Source organism: Rhinopithecus bieti, unplaced genomic scaffold (assembly GCF_001698545.2).
Source record: "Rhinopithecus bieti isolate Rb0 unplaced genomic scaffold, ASM169854v2 scaffold_23881, whole genome shotgun sequence".
Taxonomy (NCBI): Eukaryota; Metazoa; Chordata; class Mammalia; order Primates; family Cercopithecidae; genus Rhinopithecus; species Rhinopithecus bieti.
Window position 1 is genome coordinate 1,535,902 of NW_016811421.1, and position 18,766 is coordinate 1,554,667.

General features: G+C 46.4%; 1 protein-coding gene across 11 annotated transcripts in view; it reads right to left on the reverse strand.

The window, feature by feature from the left end:
- Window positions 1-18,766, reverse strand: part of C1GALT1 (core 1 synthase, glycoprotein-N-acetylgalactosamine 3-beta-galactosyltransferase 1) — an 85,875-nt gene that overhangs the window by 45,604 nt on the left and 21,505 nt on the right. For 2 of the 11 annotated variants that reach the window (XM_017893880.1, XM_017893891.1), the window contains exon 1: window positions 11,603-11,748. The exons of 7 other annotated variants lie outside the window; for them this stretch is intronic. In XM_017893880.1, coding sequence (XP_017749369.1) covers window positions 11,603-11,663 — 61 coding nt within the window. In that variant the 5' untranslated portion in view covers window positions 11,664-11,748. Of the gene's footprint in view, window positions 1-10,593; window positions 10,616-10,649; window positions 11,511-11,602; window positions 11,749-18,766 lie in introns of those variants that run through there. 2 more of the 11 variants (XM_017893883.1, XM_017893885.1) reach the window with 2 other exon arrangements.

The following is an 18,766-nucleotide window of genomic DNA, read 5'->3' on the forward strand; positions in this document are numbered from 1 at the left end:
ACTTTCCTGGGGGACAAGCACCTCCCACCCCTTCTCCACTTTCCTGGGGGGCAAGCGCCCCCCACCCCTTCTCTCCATGTCTCTCTCTACCTTCTCTTTTCTCGGGACTTGCCTCCTCCACTATAGGCAACCTTCCACCCTCCACTCCTTCTTCTCCCTTAGCCTGTGTTCTCAATAACTTAAAAGTTCTTCAACTCACACCTGACCTAAAACCTAAACTCCTTATTTTCTTCTGCAATGCTGCTTAACCCCAATACAAACTCGACAATGGTTCAAAACAGCCAGAAAATGGCACTTTTGATTTTTCTGTCCTACAAGATCTAGGTAATTCTTGTCGTAAAATGGGCAAATAATCTGAGATGCCTGACGTCCAAACATTCTTTAACATATTGGTCCCTCCCTAGTCTGTGTTCCCAATACAACTCGTCCCAAATCTTTCTTTCCTTCCCGCCTGTCCCCTCAGTTCCAACCCCAAGCGTCGCTGAATCTTTCCAATCTTCCGTTTCTATGGACCCATCTGACCTCTCCTATCCTCCCCAGGCTGCTCCTCACCAGGCTGAGCCAGGTCCCAATTCTTCCTCAGCCTCCGCTCCTCCACCCTATAATTCTTTTGTCACCTCCCCTCCTCATAACCCGTCTGGCTTACAGTTTCTAGCCCTCCCCCACCTGCCCAACAATTTCCTCTTAAAGAGGTGGCTGGAGCTAAAGGCATAGTCAAGGTTAACACTTCTTTTTCTTTATCCGACCTCTCCCAAATCAGTTGGTGTTTAGGCTCTTTTTCATCATATATGAAAAACAACATGGCCCGTTTGGCAGCAACCCTGAGATGCTTTACAGCCCTAGACCCTGAAAGGTCAGAAGGCTGTCTTATTCTCAATATGCATTTTATTGTATTACCCAGTCCACTCCCGACATTAACTAAAGCTCCGAAAATTAAATTCTGGCCCTCAAACCCCACAACAGGACTTAATTAATCTCACCTTCAAGGTGTACAATAATAAAGAAAAGTTACAATTACTTGCCTCTGCTGTGAGACAAAACCCAGCCACACCTCCAGCACACAAGAACTTCCAAATGCCTAAGCTGCACATGCCTAAGTCGCAGCAGTCAAGCATTCCTACAGGACTTCCTCCACCAGTATCTTGCTTCAAGTGCCAGAAATCTGGCCACTGGGCCAAGGAATGCCTGCAGCCCGGGATTCCTCCCAAGCCGTGTCCCATCTGTGCAGGGACCCACTGGAAATCAGACTGCCCAGCTTGCCTGGCAGCCATTCCTGGAGCCCCTAAAGCTCTAGCCCAAGGCTCTCTGACTCCTTCCCAGATCTGCTCGGCTTAGAGGCTGAAGCCTGACGCTGCCCGATCACCTTGGAAGCCCCCTGGACCATCACAGATGCCAAGTTCCGGGTAACTCTCACAGTGGAGGGTTAGATCTAGCCCATGTTTAATCAACATGGAGGCTACTCACTCCACATTACCTTCTTTTCAAGGGCCTGTATCCCTTGCCTCCATAACTGTTGTGGGTATTGACGGCCAGGCTTCTAAACCTCTTAAAACTCCCCAACTCTGGTGCCAACTTGGACAATATTCTTTTATGCACTCCTTTTTAGTTATCCCCACCTACCCAGTTCCTTTGTTAGGCCGAGACATTTTAACTAAATTATCTGCTTCCCTGACTAATCCTAGGCTACAGTCACACCTCATTGCCGCCCCTTTTGCCCAACTCAGCCTTCTTCACATCCTCCCCTTGTATCTCCCCACCTTAATACACAAGTATAGGACACCTCTACTCTCTCTTTGGTGACTGATCATGCACCCCTTACCATCCCATTAAAACTTAATCACCCTTACCCCGCTCAACGCCAATATCCCATCCCACAGCACACTTCGAAAGAATTAAACCCTGTTATCACTTGCCTTTTACAGTATGGCCTTTTAAAGCCTATAAACTCTTTTTACAATTCCCCCATTTTACCTGTCCAAAAACCGGACAAGCCGTACAAGTTAGTTCAGGATCTGCGCCTTCTCAACCAAATCGTCTTGCCTATCCACCCTGTGATGCCAAACCCATATATGCTACCGTCCTCAATACCTCCCTCCACAACCCATTATTCTATTCTGGATCTCAAACATGCTTTCTTTACTATTGCATTGCACCCTTCATTCCAGCCTCTCTTTGCTTTCACTTAGACTGACCCTGACAACCATCAGGCTCAGCAAACTACCTGGGCTGTACTGCTGCAAGGCTTCACAGACAGCCCCCATTACTTCAGTCAAGCCCAAACTTCTTCGTCATCTGTTACCTATCTCGGCATAATTCTCATGAAAACACACGTGCTCTCCCTGCTGATTGTGTCTGGCTAATCTCCCAAAACCCCAGTCACTTCTACAAAACATCTCCTTTCCTTCCTAGGCCTGGCTAGGTCCTTCCACCTTTGGATACCTAGTTTTATCATCCTGACTAAGCCATTATATTAAACTCAGAAAAGCAAACTTAGCTGACCCCACAGATCCTAAATCCTTTCGCCACTCCTCTCCATTCCTTAAAAACAGCACTAGAAGCTGCTCCCACACTAGCTCTCCCTAACTCATCCCAACCCTTTTTCATCACACACAGCCAAACTGCAGGGCTGTGCAATCAGAATTCTTACACAAAAGCCAGGACAGCATCCTGTAGCCTTTTCATCCAAACAACTTGACCTTACTGTTTTAGCCTAGCCCTCATGTCTGTGTGAGGCGGCTGCCACTGCCTTAATACTTTTAGAGGCCCTCAAAATCACAAACTATGCTCAACTCACTACAGTTCTCATAACTTCCAAAATCTATTTTCTTCCTCACACCTGACGCATACACTTTCTGCCCCCCTCCACTACCTCTCAGCAAGCTGAACTCATTGCCTTAACTTGGGCCCTCACGCTCGCAAAGGGACTACGCATCAATATTTATACTAACTCTAAATATGCCTTCCATATCCTGCACCTGCTGTTAAATGGGCAAAAAGAGGTTTCCTCACTACACAAGGGTCCTCCACCATTAATTCCTCTTTAATAAAAGATCTTCTCAAGGCCGCTTTACTTCCAAAGGAAGCAGAAATCATTCACTGCAAGGGCCGTCAAAAGGAGTTAGATTCCATCACTCAGCACAACGCTTATGCTGATAAGGTAGCTAAAAAAGCAGCCATCAAAAGGCATCAGATCCCATCGCTCAGGACAATGTTTATGCTGACAAGGTAGCTAAAAAAGCAGATAGCCTTCCAACTTCTATCCCTCACGGCAGTTTTTCTCCTCATCTGGTCACTCCCACCTACTGCCCCACTGAAACTTCCACCTATCAATCTCTTCCCACACGAGGCAAATGGTTCTTCTACCAAGAAAAGTATCACCTTGCAGCCTCACAGACCCATTCTATTCTGTCATTTCATAACCTCTTCCATGTAGGTTACAAGCCACTAGCCCGCCTCTTAGAACCTCTCATTTCCTTTACATCATGGAAACCTATCCTCAGGGAAATCACTTTTCAGTGTTCCATCTGCTATTCTACTCCTCAGGGACTATTCAGGCCCCCTCCCTTCCCTACACATCAAGCTCAGGGATTTGCCCCTGCCCAGGACTGGCAAATTGACTTTACTCACATGCCCCAAGTCAGGAAACTAAAATACCCCTTGGTCTGGGTAGACACTTTCACTGGATGGGTAGATGACTTTCCCACAGGGTCTGAGAAGGCCATCGCAGTCATTTCTTCCCTTCTGTCAGACATAATTCCTTGGTTTGGCCTTCCCACCTCTATACAGTCTGATAATGGACCGGCCTTTACTAGTCAAATCACCCAAGCAGTTTCTCGGGCTCTTGGTATTCAGTGAAACCTTCATACCCCTTACCGTCCTCAATCTTCAGGAAAGGGAGAATGGACTAATGGTCTTTTAAAGACACATCTCACCAAGCTCAGCCTCCAACTAAATAAAAATGACTCTGTCAAGAAAAGAGCCCAAAACCTCACCAACCAAACAAGCAATTACACTAAACTGCCTTGGACACTCTCTAATTGGATGTCCTGGGTCCTCTCAATTCTTAGTCCTTTAATAACTGTTTTTCTCCTTCTCTTATTCGGACCTTGTGTCTTCCGTTTAGTTTCTCAATTCATACAAAACCGCACCCAGGCCATCACCAATCATTCTATATGACAAATGTGCCCAACAACCCCATAATATCGCCCCTTACCACAAAATCCTCCTTCAACTTGACCTCTCCCACTCTAGGTTCCCAGGTCACCCCTAATCCCACTTGAAACAGACCTGAGAAACCTCGCCCATTATCTCTCCATACCACCCCCCAAAATTTTGCCACCCCAACACTTTACCACTATTTCATTTTATTTTCTTATTAATATAAGAAGACAGGAATGTCAGGCCTCTGAGCCCAAGCTAAGCCATCATATCCCCATGACCTGCACATATACATCCAGAAGGCCTGAAGTATCTAAAGAATCACAGAAAAGTGAAAATGGCCTGTTCCTGCCTTAACTGATGACANGTTTTTCTCCTTCTCTTATTCGGACCTTGTGTCTTCCGTTTAGTTTCTCAATTCATACAAAACCGCACCCAGGCCATCACCAATCATTCTATATGACAAATGTGCCCAACAACCCCATAATATCGCCCCTTACCACAAAATCCTCCTTCAACTTGACCTCTCCCACTCTAGGTTCCCAGGTCACCCCTAATCCCACTTGAAACAGACCTGAGAAACCTCGCCCATTATCTCTCCATACCACCCCCCAAAATTTTGCCACCCCAACACTTTACCACTATTTCATTTTATTTTCTTATTAATATAAGAAGACAGGAATGTCAGGCCTCTGAGCCCAAGCTAAGCCATCATATCCCCCATGACCTGCACATATACATCCAGAAGGCCTGAAGTATCTAAAGAATCACAGAAAAAGTGAAAATGGCCTGTTCCTGCCTTAACTGATGACACTACCTTGTGAAATTCCTTCTCCTGGCTCATCCTGGCTCAAAAGCTCCCCCACTGGGCACCTTCTGTCCCCTGCCCCTGCCCACCAGAGAACTCTCTCTGACTGTAATTCTCCACTACCTACCCAAATCCTATAAAACGACCCCACCCCTATCTCCCTTCACTGACTCTCTTTTCCCACTCAGCCTGCCTGCACCCAGGTGAAATAAAAAGCTTTACTGCTCACACAAATCCTGTTTGGTGATCTCTTCACACGGACGTGAGAGAAAGGTTCTACAATACCCAAGGTTGGGAGAAAATTATACTACTTTATCACACTGAAAACTTTCTAGGAACATCTAATATTCTTTCTCCATGAATCTCCCATCTGCCTTTCCCAGGAGTAGGCTGACCCTTATTCATTACAAGGTTCAGAAGGCTATAAGACATACTGGAAGCAGATTATTCTTGAAGGGCTTGTTCTATCTGTATCATGCTCCTATTTCTATACTTACATGCACAAAGTATCCATTTAAGACAAGAGTGCAGGTTATCAACACTACTTAATACTGAAAGCACTAGCCAATCCAACTGAAGATAAAAGTACAAATATTTCAGAAGAGGTGGGAAAGTCATCATTAACTGTAGATACTATGGCCATCTTTGGAAAGAAAACCAAAATGCTGTCCAAAAAAAAACAGTAAATTCACTTAAGGCTGCCATTTACAAAATGTGTGAAGTCAATCACTTTTTAATATACAGATAATAAGAAACTTATAATGGAAGGTCACATTTCAATAGCAAACAAAGCTGTAAGTAACAAAGAATAACAAAACTAGAAATGTATAGGCTCTACATAAAGAAAACTATAATTCCATAAAGGATCTAAAATAAAACTTGAGTACATGGAAAGACAAGATATGTTTTGAGATATGAAGAATCCATGATTAAGTTAGAAGATTCTTGGAAGACAGTAGAGTAGAAAGCACCAAGAATAAGTCTGTATACCCAGAGAACACTTATGCTGGTAGAATCTATCTCATACAACTATTTTGAAGCTCTCAAAGTATACTGAAAAACAACTTCAAGAAAAAGTCCTGGACAGTAAGGTAAATTGTGGCTGATTTCAGTCAATTTCAGTTATTTGCTCAGCAGCAGCTACCCACCCCACCCCACTCTCACTCCCACAGGCAGGCAACTGTGCAGGTGTTTGTGGAGCAGCTTATATGTAGCTGTGGGAGTTGGAGTGGGCAATAAGGACCCCGTCCTCCAAATATCAGGAATGGGTGTTCTGACTGTTGACTGCTACTTCTGATCATGAAGATACAGATGCAGGGGCTAGCAGCCATTGTGGCTGTACCTCCATCCACTGATGCAAGTCCCTCCCCCTCTAGCTGAGGTAACTTCCAGGGGACTTAAAGGCTGGTGCTTTCCCCAACCCTCTTCACTTTTGTCCTTCTCCTTTTTTGTGGAGCCAGACATTAAGGACTGAGGCATTCAAAAGCAACTGCATATATAAGGGAAAACAGAAATTCACTATAGTAGTCCAGCTTTATCCACAGGGAATATGCTCCCAGAACCACAGTGGATGCCTGATTGGATGCCTGAAACCGCATATAGTACTGAACCTTACACATACTGTTTTTTCCTAAATATACACAACTATGAGAAAGTCTAATCTGTAAATTAGGCACAATAAGATATTAACAAATGAAAAAAATTATGACAATACGCCAGCATCACTATTCTTGGTGCTGTGGCGTCATTACGTAAAATAAAGGTTAACTTTATTGAACCTTTGTTTTAACTTTATTGAACTGAACACAAGCACTGCAATACCACGAGAGTCAATCCAATAATCAACACAGCTGCTAAGTGACTATCAGGTGAGTAACATATACAATGTACATATGATGGAGAAAGGGATCATTCATGTCCCAAGCAGGTTGGAACAATATTTCATCATGCTACTCTGAACAGCACGTAATTTGAAACTTATGAACTGTTTATTTCTGAAGTTTTCCATTTAATATTTTTGGACCACTGTTGACCATAACTGAAACTTCAGAAAGTGAAACCAGGGATAAAGAGGGACTATTGTATTACATATCTAGCTTACGGCACAGGCACAGAAAAGACCTGAAAATACCTTAATTTTACAAAATCTCAGACTGATCTTTGGCAAAGAGACTGCAATAATTTAATCAAAAAAAAAAAAAAAGCAAACCCTGGGGAAGGGATACTACCTGATTTCCAGAATTACCACATTAAACTAAATTTAAGCATCCAGTTTTCAACAAAAAAGTCACAAGGTATACAGAGAAACAGAAAAATATGGCCCACTAAAAGAAAGAAAGAAAACTAACAAATTGTCCCTAAGAAAGACTTTATGGTAGATCTGTTAGACATCTGTTAAACAAAGACTATAAAACAACTTTCTGAAAACGCTCAAAGAACGAAAGGAAAATGTGGACCAAGTTAAGAAAATGATGTATGAACAAAATGGAAATATGAATAAAGACATGGAAAATCTGAGCCAGGCACAGTGGTGCACAACTACAGTGCCAGCTACTCAGGAAGCTGAGATGTGAGGATTGCTTGAGCCCAGGAGTTTTAGTCCAGCCCGGGCAACAGAGTGAGACCTCAAAAAAAAAAAAAAATAATAGTAATAATTATAATAAGCAAGAGAGTAAGAGAAACACAGAGAATGAAAACCTAAAAAGATACACACAAAAAATTCTGAAGCTGAAAGGTACAATAAATGAAATTAAAAATCCACTAGTGAGACTGAAAGGCAGATCTGGACAGGAAGAAAAAAGGAATCAGTGAACTTGAAGAGAGAACAACTGAAATTACTGAGTCTTAGGAAAAGAAAGAAAAAAGACTAAAGAAATGTGAAGGTCCTAAGGGAGTTGTGACACCACCAAGTAGGCCTACATACATACTGTCATAGTCCCAAGTAAGGTGGAGAGAAAAAATGTTTGAAGGAACAATGGTTGAAAATCCCAGTTTTAATAAAAGACATGGTTACAAACATGTAAGAAGCTGAAAAAGACTCCAAGTAAAATGACTTCAAAGAGACTCACAGCAAAACATATTATAATGAAACCACCAAAAGGCAAACAGAAAATCCTGAAAGCTGAAAGAAAGAAGTAACTAATCACACATAAGCAGTCCTCAATAAAATTATCAGATTTCTCATCAGACACTTTGGAGGACAGAAAGCATTGGCCAATATATTTAAGATAAAAAAACAAACAAACAAAAATGTCAACCGTGAATCCTACATCCAGAAAAACCGTCCTTTAAAAGAAAAGCTGAGACATTCTTTTTTTTTTTTTGAGATGGAGTTTCACTCTTATTGCCCAGGCTGGAGTGCAATGGTGTGATCTTGACTCAACGCAACCTCTGCCTCCTGGGTTCAAGCGATTCTCCTGCCTCAGCCTCCCGAGTAGCTGGGATTACAGGCATGCACCACCACACCCAGCTAATTGTTTTGTATTTTTAGTAGAGATGGGGTTTCTCCATGTTGGTCAGGCTAGTCTTGACTCCCGACCTCAGGTGATCTGCCTGCCTCAGCCTCTCAAGACATTCTTAAATAAAACATTCTCAAGTAAAAAGCTGAGAGAGTTTATTAACAAAAGACTTGCTCTGTAGAGCAAAATTCTCCAGGTTGAAACAAAAGAATACTAAATAACTTGAGGCTACATGAAAAAATAAAAATTGCAGTGACAGTAAATACCTAGGCAATTATAAATGCTAGTATTATTGTAACTTTGGTTTATAATGCCACATTTTGTTTTCTACATAACTTGAGACTAGCACATTAAAAATTAGATTATATTTTTGAAACACAATGTATAAAGATATAATTCTGCAACATCAACAAGAAGTGGGGAAGGAATTGTAAAGAAGCATAATTTTTTTATGTTACTGAAATTAAGCTAGCATAAACATTGTAATGTTTAAATATTAAATGTAATCATCGTGGTAACCAAAGAAAATAGCTTATAGAATACATACAAAAAGAAATGAGACAGTAATGCAGGAAATGAAGGAGAAAATAGCTATAAAGCATATAGAAAAAAAAAATGGCAAAACGACAGAAGTTCCTCCTTATGATTTTAAATATAAACGGTTAAACTCTAATCAAAAGGCAGAGATTGGCAGAATTGATAAATATCATCCAACTACATGCTGTCTACAAAAGACTCACTTTAGGCCCAAAGACACAAACAGGGTAAAAGTGAAGGCATGGAAAAAAAATATTCCATTCATACAAGAACCAAGAGAACAGAAGTGCCATACTAATATCATACAAAATTGACTTTAAATCAAAAAAGGTTACAAAAGACAAGAAGGACATTATATATTAATAAAAGATTCAATACAGAAAAGATATAACAATTATAGTTGACCCTTGAACAACATGGGTCTGAACTGTATAGGTCCATTTATATGTGCATCATCTTCTACCTCTGCCACCCAGGAGACATTAAGACCAATCCTTCCTTTCCTCAACCCAATGTGAAGATGACAAGAATGAAGACGTTCATGATTATCTACTTCCACTTAATGAACTGTAAATAAATTTTCTCTCCTTTATAATTTTCTTAACACATTATTTTCTGTAGTTTACTTTATCATAAGAACACAGTATGTAATACATACATAAAATGTGTTAACTGCTTACATTATCAATAAGACTTCCAACGGTAGTCTATTAGTAAACTTTAGAAAAGTCCAAAGTTATAAACAGATTTCTGTGTGGGGGAATAGCATCCCTAACCCCTGCGTCATTCAGGGGTCCGCTATATAAACATTTACATACTAATAAAAGACCACTGAGATATATGAACCAAAGGTGAAAAAAATGAGAGAAGAAATAGTTCTATGACAATAGCTGAAGACTTCAGTACCCCACTCTCAATAATTAACAGAACCACACAGAAAGGAGAACCTGAACAACACAATAAACCAACTTGGTCTAATAGACATAGACTGAACGTTCTGCCTAACAATAACAAAATACATATTGTTCTGAAGTACACATGGGATATTTCCCAGGATAGAACATGTTAGGCCACAAACAGTCTTAATAGATTTTTAAAAGACTAATATCATACAAAGTATCTTCTCTGAACACAATACAATGAAGTTAGAAATCAATAAAAGAAGGAAAATGGAAAATTCACAAACGTGTGGAAATCAAACAACCAATGGGGCGAAGAATAAATCACAAGGGTAATAAGAAAATACTTAGAGACAAACGAAAAACACAACATAAGAAAATTTATGGGACACAGATAAAGCAGTCTAAGAGAGAACTTTATAGTTATTAACACTTATATGAAACAAAAAGAAAGTTCTTAATTCAAGAACCTGTTAGGCAGGAACCTAGACCCAACATGGTGGTATCACCCGATATGGCAGATCCTTTGTTAGGACTTCCCACCCTTCACTTCCTGGTAAGACTTTCAGCGCGCAAAGAAAGCACATGCCCGCCAACGCCCCCCCACCCCCGCACAAACTCCTGGACGCATCATTCCTCAGAAATCGAAACTTAACTCAGGAAACCGAAACCTACAGACCCCGCCTCCTCGCCGTATAAAAGGCCCCTGATAACTGCCCCAGGCGCGACTTACTTGGCCCTCCTCCTAGAGGACCGCTGAACCTCACCCGCGAGCCCAATAAAGGCTACCTCTGTTTTCATCTGCCTCGTGTCTTCTTGCTCGGCTCCCCATTACATCACATTGGTACCGAAACCCAGGAGGAGACCCCTCCCCGAACCCCTGCTGGTTCGGGCAGGCTCTCCTCTCCCTGAGCCAGGACCTCCTCTCTGAGCCGGGAGCCCTTTCACCAAATCCAAGACTCAATTCGATCACTGCTTGGTAAGTTTTCCCCCGTCCTGCAGGCTCCGGGAGTCCCTCAGCGGCTGCGTCAGGGCTTCCCCCGTCGGTCACTTGTGACCTGGGCACTGGGGACTAGGAGACGTCCAACCTCCCCGGAAGCCGCCATACCCCGTACTCCGCGTGGCAGTGGGAGGACGCTCCCGTTGACTCCGGACTGCCCGCCTCAGGATCATGGGGGCTGCCCAGTCCAAACCAGACCCAAAATCCCCTCTGGGGTGCCTGTTGACTAATTTCCAGACATTAGGTCTCAGCTAAGACCTAAAACGAAAGCGGCTTATTTTCTTCTGCACAGTGGCATGGCCGCAGTATAAATTAGATAACCAGTCTCGGTGGCCTGCAGAAGGCACTCTAGACTATAACATTCACAGACCTGACCAACTTCTGCAAGAGACTAGGCAAATGGTCCGAGGTACCCTACGTTCAGGCTTTTTGGGACTTGCGCTTCTGCCCAGACCTCTGTGCCCAATGTTCGTTGGCCCAGGTCTTGCTCGCGAAATCCCTCAAGCAAGGAGAAGGACGATTCCTCCTCTTTCTCTGAGCCCCTGATACTCTTTCACTGGACCCCCTTTGGTCCCCTGCTCAACCTCCCCCTTATTCTGACACGTCGTCGTCTCCGTCCTCTTCGGCACCACCCCTTGCCTCCACTCCTCCTGTGTCCCCACTAAACCTGACGGACCCTGTCTCTCCTACCTCCTCCTCCTCCTCCTTGCCTGTCTCAGCCCATACCCAGTCCAGGACCGACCTCCTGTGCCCCTTGTGGGAAGTGGCAGGCGTCGAAGGAGTGGTCCGGCTCCATGTGCCATTTTCGCTGGCAGACCGAAGATTGAAGAGCGTGTAGGCTCTTGGCCAACCCAACTCTGTATATCAAAGAGTTCAGATACCTATGCCAGGCGTATGACCTCACCTGGCATGATCTCCTTTTCATTATGACCTCAACCCTGTCCCCTGAGGAACAGGAACATATCCTAGCGGCAGCCAGGCAGCATGCTGACCAGGTTCATTTAACCGACCCCGCCATGCCAGTCGGTACTGAGATGGTGCCCTCGGCCGAGCCTGGTTGGGAGTACGAGGTTGGGCAGGCAGGACACCACCGCCGAGACATGATGGTCCAGTGCCTTCTTGCTGGCATGCAGGCAGCCTCCAATAAGTCGGTCAACTTTCATAAATTAAAGGACGTAGGCCAAGGCTCAGATGAGAATCCGGCCGTTTTTCTTAACCGACTGACTGAGGCACTCATTCAGTACACCCACCTTGACCCTGCCTCCCTAGCAGGAGGAACCGTCTTGGCTATGTACTTTATTTCTCAGCCAGCTCCGGATATCCGGAAAAAATTTTAAAAGGTGGAGGACGGCCCTCAAACTTCCATCCAGGATTTAGTCAAACTGGCCTTCAAGGTCTACAACTCCAAGGAGGAAGCAGCTGAGGCACAGCGACAGGCCAGGCTAAAACAGAAGGTACAACTCCAAACCCAGGCCTTGGTAGCAGCCCTGAGGCTGGCTGGCTCCAGGAGCTCTCAGAGAGGAGGTACTCCCCGAGCGCCACCTGGTGCCTGCTTCAAGTGCGGCAACAAAGGTCACTGGGCCAAGCAGTGCCCCAACCCTAAGGAGCCAACTCGCCCCTGTCCGAGCTGCCGGCAGATGGGCCATTGGAAGTCTGACTGCCCCAACCTGAGGACGGTCGTTACGCCTCCACGTGACGACCCTCCTCCAGGTACTGGAGGCGTCTTCCAGCTCCTCGACACCGACGAAGACTGAAGACACTCAGACTCGGGAACCCTCTTACTCTCGCCGAGCCCAGGGTATGCTCCAGGTAGCAGGTAAGTCCATATCCTTCCTTATGGACACGCGGGCTACCTACTCTGTTCTGCCTTCTTTCAGTGGCCCCAGCCATCCCTCCGCTGTCACAGTCATGGGAATTGATGGCACTCCCTCCACCTCCGCCAGACTCCTCCTCTGTCTTGCCACCTGGATGGCTCCCTCTTCTCGCACTCATTTCTTATCATTCCTTCGTGCCCAATCCCCTTCTTAGGACAACACCTCCTCTCCAAGCTAGGGAACTCAGTTCACTTCCGGCCCAATCCCTCCCCGCACCTCACGTTCTTCTTTCCCCTCCTCTCACCTGATAAACCCTGCCAGGCTGACCCCCACTCCCATTTCCAGTCCCCATTAACCCTAAGGTGTGGGACACCTCCACCCCAATCATTGCCCAGCACCATACTCCAGTCTGCATCCGGCTGAAGGATCCCTCCAAGTTTCCCTCTAGACCCCAGTTCCCTATCTCCCTTGAACACCGACAGGGACTAAAACCCATCATCACACGCCTGTTCCAGCAGCACATTCTAGACCCTGCCAACTCACCATGCAATACTCCTATCCTGCCTGTACGGAAAAGCTCCGTGGCCTACCACCTCGTGCAGGATCTACGCCTCATCAATGAGGCAGTAGTCCTCACCTTTACCAGTTGTTCCTAACCCATATACACTTCTCTCACGCATTCCCCCTGGTATCACTCGTTTTACTGTCCTTGACCTAAAAGATGCCTTCTTTGCCATTCCCCTACACACTGACTGTCACTTTCTGTTTGCCTTTACGTGGGAAGATCCAGACACTCATATTTCTTCCCAGCTGACTTGGACTGTTCTGCTTCAAGGGTTCCGAGATAGCCCCCATTTTTTCGGACAGCACTGACACAGGATGTTAGCCTCTGTCCCCTCACTCACAGCACACTATTGCAATATGTAGATGACTTATTGCTATGTGGGCCCTCCTGGGAGAGCTCGCTTGCAGATACTGCTACACTTTTAAATTTTCTTGGCAACCGTGGTTATCAGGTTACCCCGGCCAAGGCTCAGCTTTGCATCCCTTCTGTCACCTACCTAGGCATACTCCTCACACCCACTACGAAAAGCCTCACGGTGGATAGAATAAGCCTCATTGAAACTCTTCAGCCTCCTCAGGATGCAGAAGAGATCTTGTCCTTCCTATGACTGGTAGGGTATTTCAGGCATTGGATTCCCAACTTCGGGGTACTAGCCAAGCCCCTCTACCAGGCTGCCAAGGGAGCGCGCACCAGACTGCTGTCCGACCCCTCAATGGTTGCCAACTCTTTCAAGAAGCTTCAGGACTGTCTCCTTTCTGCGCCCACTCTCTCTCCCCCAACCCGCTTTGGCCTTTTCATCTATTCACCGAGGAGCATCAAAAGGTAGCTACTGGCCTTCTAGCCCAGCCGGTTGGATCCACATACCAGGCTGTGGCCTATCTCTCCAAGCAGTTAGACCTGATGGTCCAGGGCTGGCAACCTTGTCTGCGGGCCCTGGTGGCTGCCACAGAACTTACCAAGGAGACCCTCAAGCTCACCCTAGGACATCCTCTTACTGTCTACTCTTCTCACCGACTGTCAGATCTCATCACACACAAGTGTCTCAGCCACCTCACCCCATCCCGGCTTCAACAGTTCCACCTGCTATTCATTGAAAATCCTCACATCAACCTCACCACCTCACCCCCTCTAAACCCTGCTACCCTCTTGCCCACTCCAGGGTGCGATTCCACCCCCGTACATTCCTGCCCAGAGGTTCTCACCACCTTGCCGCCTGCCTGCCTCGGTCTTTCCGAACAGCCATTAGAACACCCAGACCGTACCCTGTTTGTGGACGGGAGTTCTGTCTTAACCCCAATGGCCACTGGCAAGCAGCATATGCTGTCGTAACAGCAACCCAGACGGTCTAAACCAGGCCCTTGCCTTTAGGTACCACCTCCCAGAAGGCTGAACTCACTGCCCTTACTCATGCCTTACTTCTCTCTGAAGGGCAGAGGGTTAATATCTACACAGACTCCAAATACGCCTACCTTATTGCACACACCCACTCCCTTCTCTGGCAAGAGCGTGGGTTCCTTACCACCAAAGGGATGCCAGTAGTCAATGGACCGCTTATAAAGAGGTTGCTTGATGCTCTCCAGGCCCCAAGGAGGTAGCCATTATCCAGTGTAAAAGCCACCAGCATTCTAAGGACCCTGTGTCGCAGGGTAACAACCTAGCTGATTCCAACGCACGGGCCACCGCCCTCACTTCCTCCCCTACCCCAGCGCCTTTACTCTTTCTTTCCCCACATATTCCCCAACTACTATCCCCAGGAACTTAAAACCCTGATGGCCCATCCCAGTGCGACCCAGAGTGAGGATGGGGGGTGTTCATTGACAGCCGAGTAGCGCTCCCTCAGACTCAGGCAGTGCGTATATTGACCGACATACACCTCTCTCTCCACATAGGGCCTAACGCTATGTATAACTTCCTGGAACCCATCCTTCACCTCCCCTCACTGTAGGCCCAAATTAGTAAGGTACATCAGCAATGTGCCACCTGTTCGGCTGCTATCCCCAAGGTAGGCTCGGGCATCCAGGGCCCACTCATCAGCTAAGGGGCCACCAGCCAGGGGAAGATTGGCAACTTAATTTTACCCACATGCCCTGCCACAAAAAATTCCACTACCTGCTGACCCTGATTGCCACCTTCTCAGTATGGATCGAGGCTTTCCCCACCACCTGGGAAACTGCAGAGGTCGTGGCAACCACTCTCCTAGAGCACATCATCCCCAGGTTTGGTCTCCCCAGAACCTTCCAAGAGGACAATGGTCCGGCCTTCATTTCTAAACTCACCCAGCAACTGGCAGCCACACTCCAGATTACCTGGAAGCTCCACATTCCCTACCATCCACAGTCATCTGAAAAGGTAGAAGAAGCAAACGGTCTCCTTAAACTACATCTAACCAAACTCACTCTAGAAACTCGCCTCTGGTGGGTGACTCTACGTCCCTTGGCTCTCACTCGTCTCAGGGCAGCTCCACGGGCCCCACAGGGCTCAGCCCTTTTGAGCTGCTGTACGGATGCCTGTTCCTCTTCCAGGAGCTGCCAGCCCTCTCTCCTCCCTTAGGCTCCTACCTCCCTTACTTAACCCTCCTTCGCGAGCTTCTGAGAAAACACGCAGACTGGTGTCTCCCTGCACCTGCTTCCCCATCCCTCAAGAATCCCGCTGTCGTAGCACCTGGGGACCTGGTCCTGGTCAAGTAGCTGCAACCCCGAGCCTTATCTCCACGGTGGGAAGGACCATACACCATAATCCTCACCACTCCCAACGCTGCCAAGCTTCTTGGTCTTTCCTCCTGGTATCACCTGTCCCAGCTGAAAAGGCGCCCACCCAACATGATTCCAATTAGACCACTCAGGTTGTTACCCCTACCAAGTTACGACTCACACGCACAGGTAACGACCCTCTGCCTAACCTTCCTTGGCCATCTAGTCCTCCCAGGTCTAGGTAAGACTCCTGCCCAAACTCCCCCCACCAAACCATTCCGATGGAGGTTCTACCTTACCAAGACCTGGACCCAGGGAGATTACATGAGCTCCCTCACCATAGCCACAGTAGACTGCCAGCCTCAAGGGTGCCAAAGCCAAGTAACCTTTAATATCTCCTCCTTCCAGAGTATGCCCCAGAAGTACCCGACTCTGTACTCAGTCATTTGTTTCACATATGATTAGACGAACGATGCCTGTCGATCCACTTGGGTTGAAACCAATGGAGGCTGCCCTTATCACTACTGCAACATGCACAAGACCATTCTAGACACCAAAGAAATCCTCTGGCAGCAGCCCACTTCCTCTGTGCGACTGACTAGGAGTGACAAGTATGACAAGTCTACATTCTTCCTCACCAACCCTGACCCTTGGGACTTGAGGTGGGTGTCGGGGTTTGAGGTCCACCTTTACCAAGGGGTCCACGACTCTTACCCCGTGGCCCTACTCAGGATCTTTAGGGCCTACATCAGGGTCGTAAGCAGCCTTGTCAGCCTGGCCTCTGACATCAAACAACAGGAGAAAGCCATCTCAGCTATAGCCGACCCAGGCAGCAAGCCCCAGGGCAGCAGCAACCCTTTTCCTGGCTAACCTTAGTCAGGGAAGGGGCTCAAATAGTACACATGGCCGGGGTATACAACATCTCTCGTTATTTCCTGTGTGCAGCCTTGAATAAGCCCCACTGGTTGCGGTACCCTTACCCAGCCCTTTTAACTCCTCTAACCTAAGCCCCTCCTTTCCCCTTCCCAGCCGAGCCCTAGGAGAGGTCCCCATGTTCCAAGACCCGCTTAGGCAGCAACTCCCCTTTTGCTACTCCACCCCAATGCTTCCTGGTGTAACCAGACCAGATCTGCGCCTCTAAATCTAACCGCTCCTCCAGGTGGGTATTTTTGGTGCAATTCCACCCTGTCAAAAACCCTCCATGCTCCCAACACTACCCTATGCGTTCCCATCTCCCTAGTCCCCAGCCTCACCCTGTACAGTGAGGCCGAGCTATCCTCCCTCCTGCCCTCTGCCCGCCCCCACCAGGCAAGAGCAGTATTCCTTCCACTGATGATCGGGGTCTCTTTAGCCTCATCCCTCGTAGCCTCCAGCCTAGGAACCGGAACCCTAACTCATTCTGTCCAGGCTTCTCAGGACCTTTCAGCCCGATTACAGGTAGCCATCAAAGCTTCTGCGGAGTCCCTGGCTTCCTTCCAATGACAGATTACCTCAGTCGCCCAGGTGGCAGCCCCGAATCGTCAGGCACTCGACCTCCTTACGGCTGATAAAGGCGATACCTGCATGTTCCTCAATGAAGAATGTTGCTACTACATCAATGAGTCAGGACTGGTAGAAACCAATCTCCTCACTCTAGAAATGATTCGGGAAGGGCCCTCACTTCAGTGGTGGCAGTCATCTATAGCCCTCTGGGTCCTACCCTTTCTAAGCCCCTTACTAATCATTAGATTCTTGCTACTCATAGCTCTCTGCGTCATCCGCTTCATCCAGGACCGCATAAAGGAAGTCTCCCGGGTCCCTGTCAATCAGATGCTACTCCACCCCTATACCCAAGTTCCGACCTCTGAAGAACCCCACAATGACCTACACCAGCAGGAAGCAGCCAGATGAACACGTCGCCCCTTTTTCTTATTAGAAAGAGGTCGGAATGTTAGGCAGGAACCTAGACCCAACATGGCGGTATCACCCGATATGGCAGGTCGTTTGTTAGGACTTCCCACCCTTCACTTCCTGCTAAGACTTTCAGCGCGTGAAAAAAGCCCACGCCCGCCCAACCCCGCCCCTTGCTGTGCACAAACTCCTGGACACGTCATTCCTCAGAAATCGAAACCTAACTCAGGAAACCAAAAGCTACAGACCCCGCCTACCTCGCCCTATAAAAGACCCGATACCTGCCCCATGCACGACTTCCTCAGCCCTCCTCCTAGAGGACCTGTGAACCTCGCCCGCGAGCCCAATAAAGGCTACCTCTGTTTTCATCTGCCTCGTGTCTTCTTGCTCAGCTCCCCATTACATTACAGAACCTATTTTTACAACTTCAAAAACTAGAAAAAGAACAAACTAAACCCAAAGCTAGCAGAAGAAATAAAATAAAAACAGAGATAAACAAAATGGAAAATAAGAAAGCAACATGGAAAAATCAATGAAACTAAAAGTTGGTTCTTCAAAAAGGAACAAAACTGATAAATCTCTAGCTAGACTAAGAAAAAAAGAAAAGACTCAAATTACTGAAATCAGAAATGAAAGTAAGGCATTGTTACTAGCTTTACAGAAATACAAAAGATTGTAAGAGGATACTATGAACAACTGAATGCCAACAACTACATAATCTAGATGAGGAAAAACTGTTAAAAACACGAAACTTACTGAACCAGAATCAAAAACAAACAGAAAACCTGAAAATCCTACATTAGTAAGGAGATAGAATCAGTAATCAAAAACCTCTCAACAAAGAAACCCCTGGACATGATGGCTTCACTGGTGAACTCTACTCAACATCTGAAAAAGAACTAAAACCAAGCCTTCTCAAATTAAAAAAAAAAAAAAAAAAAAAAAAA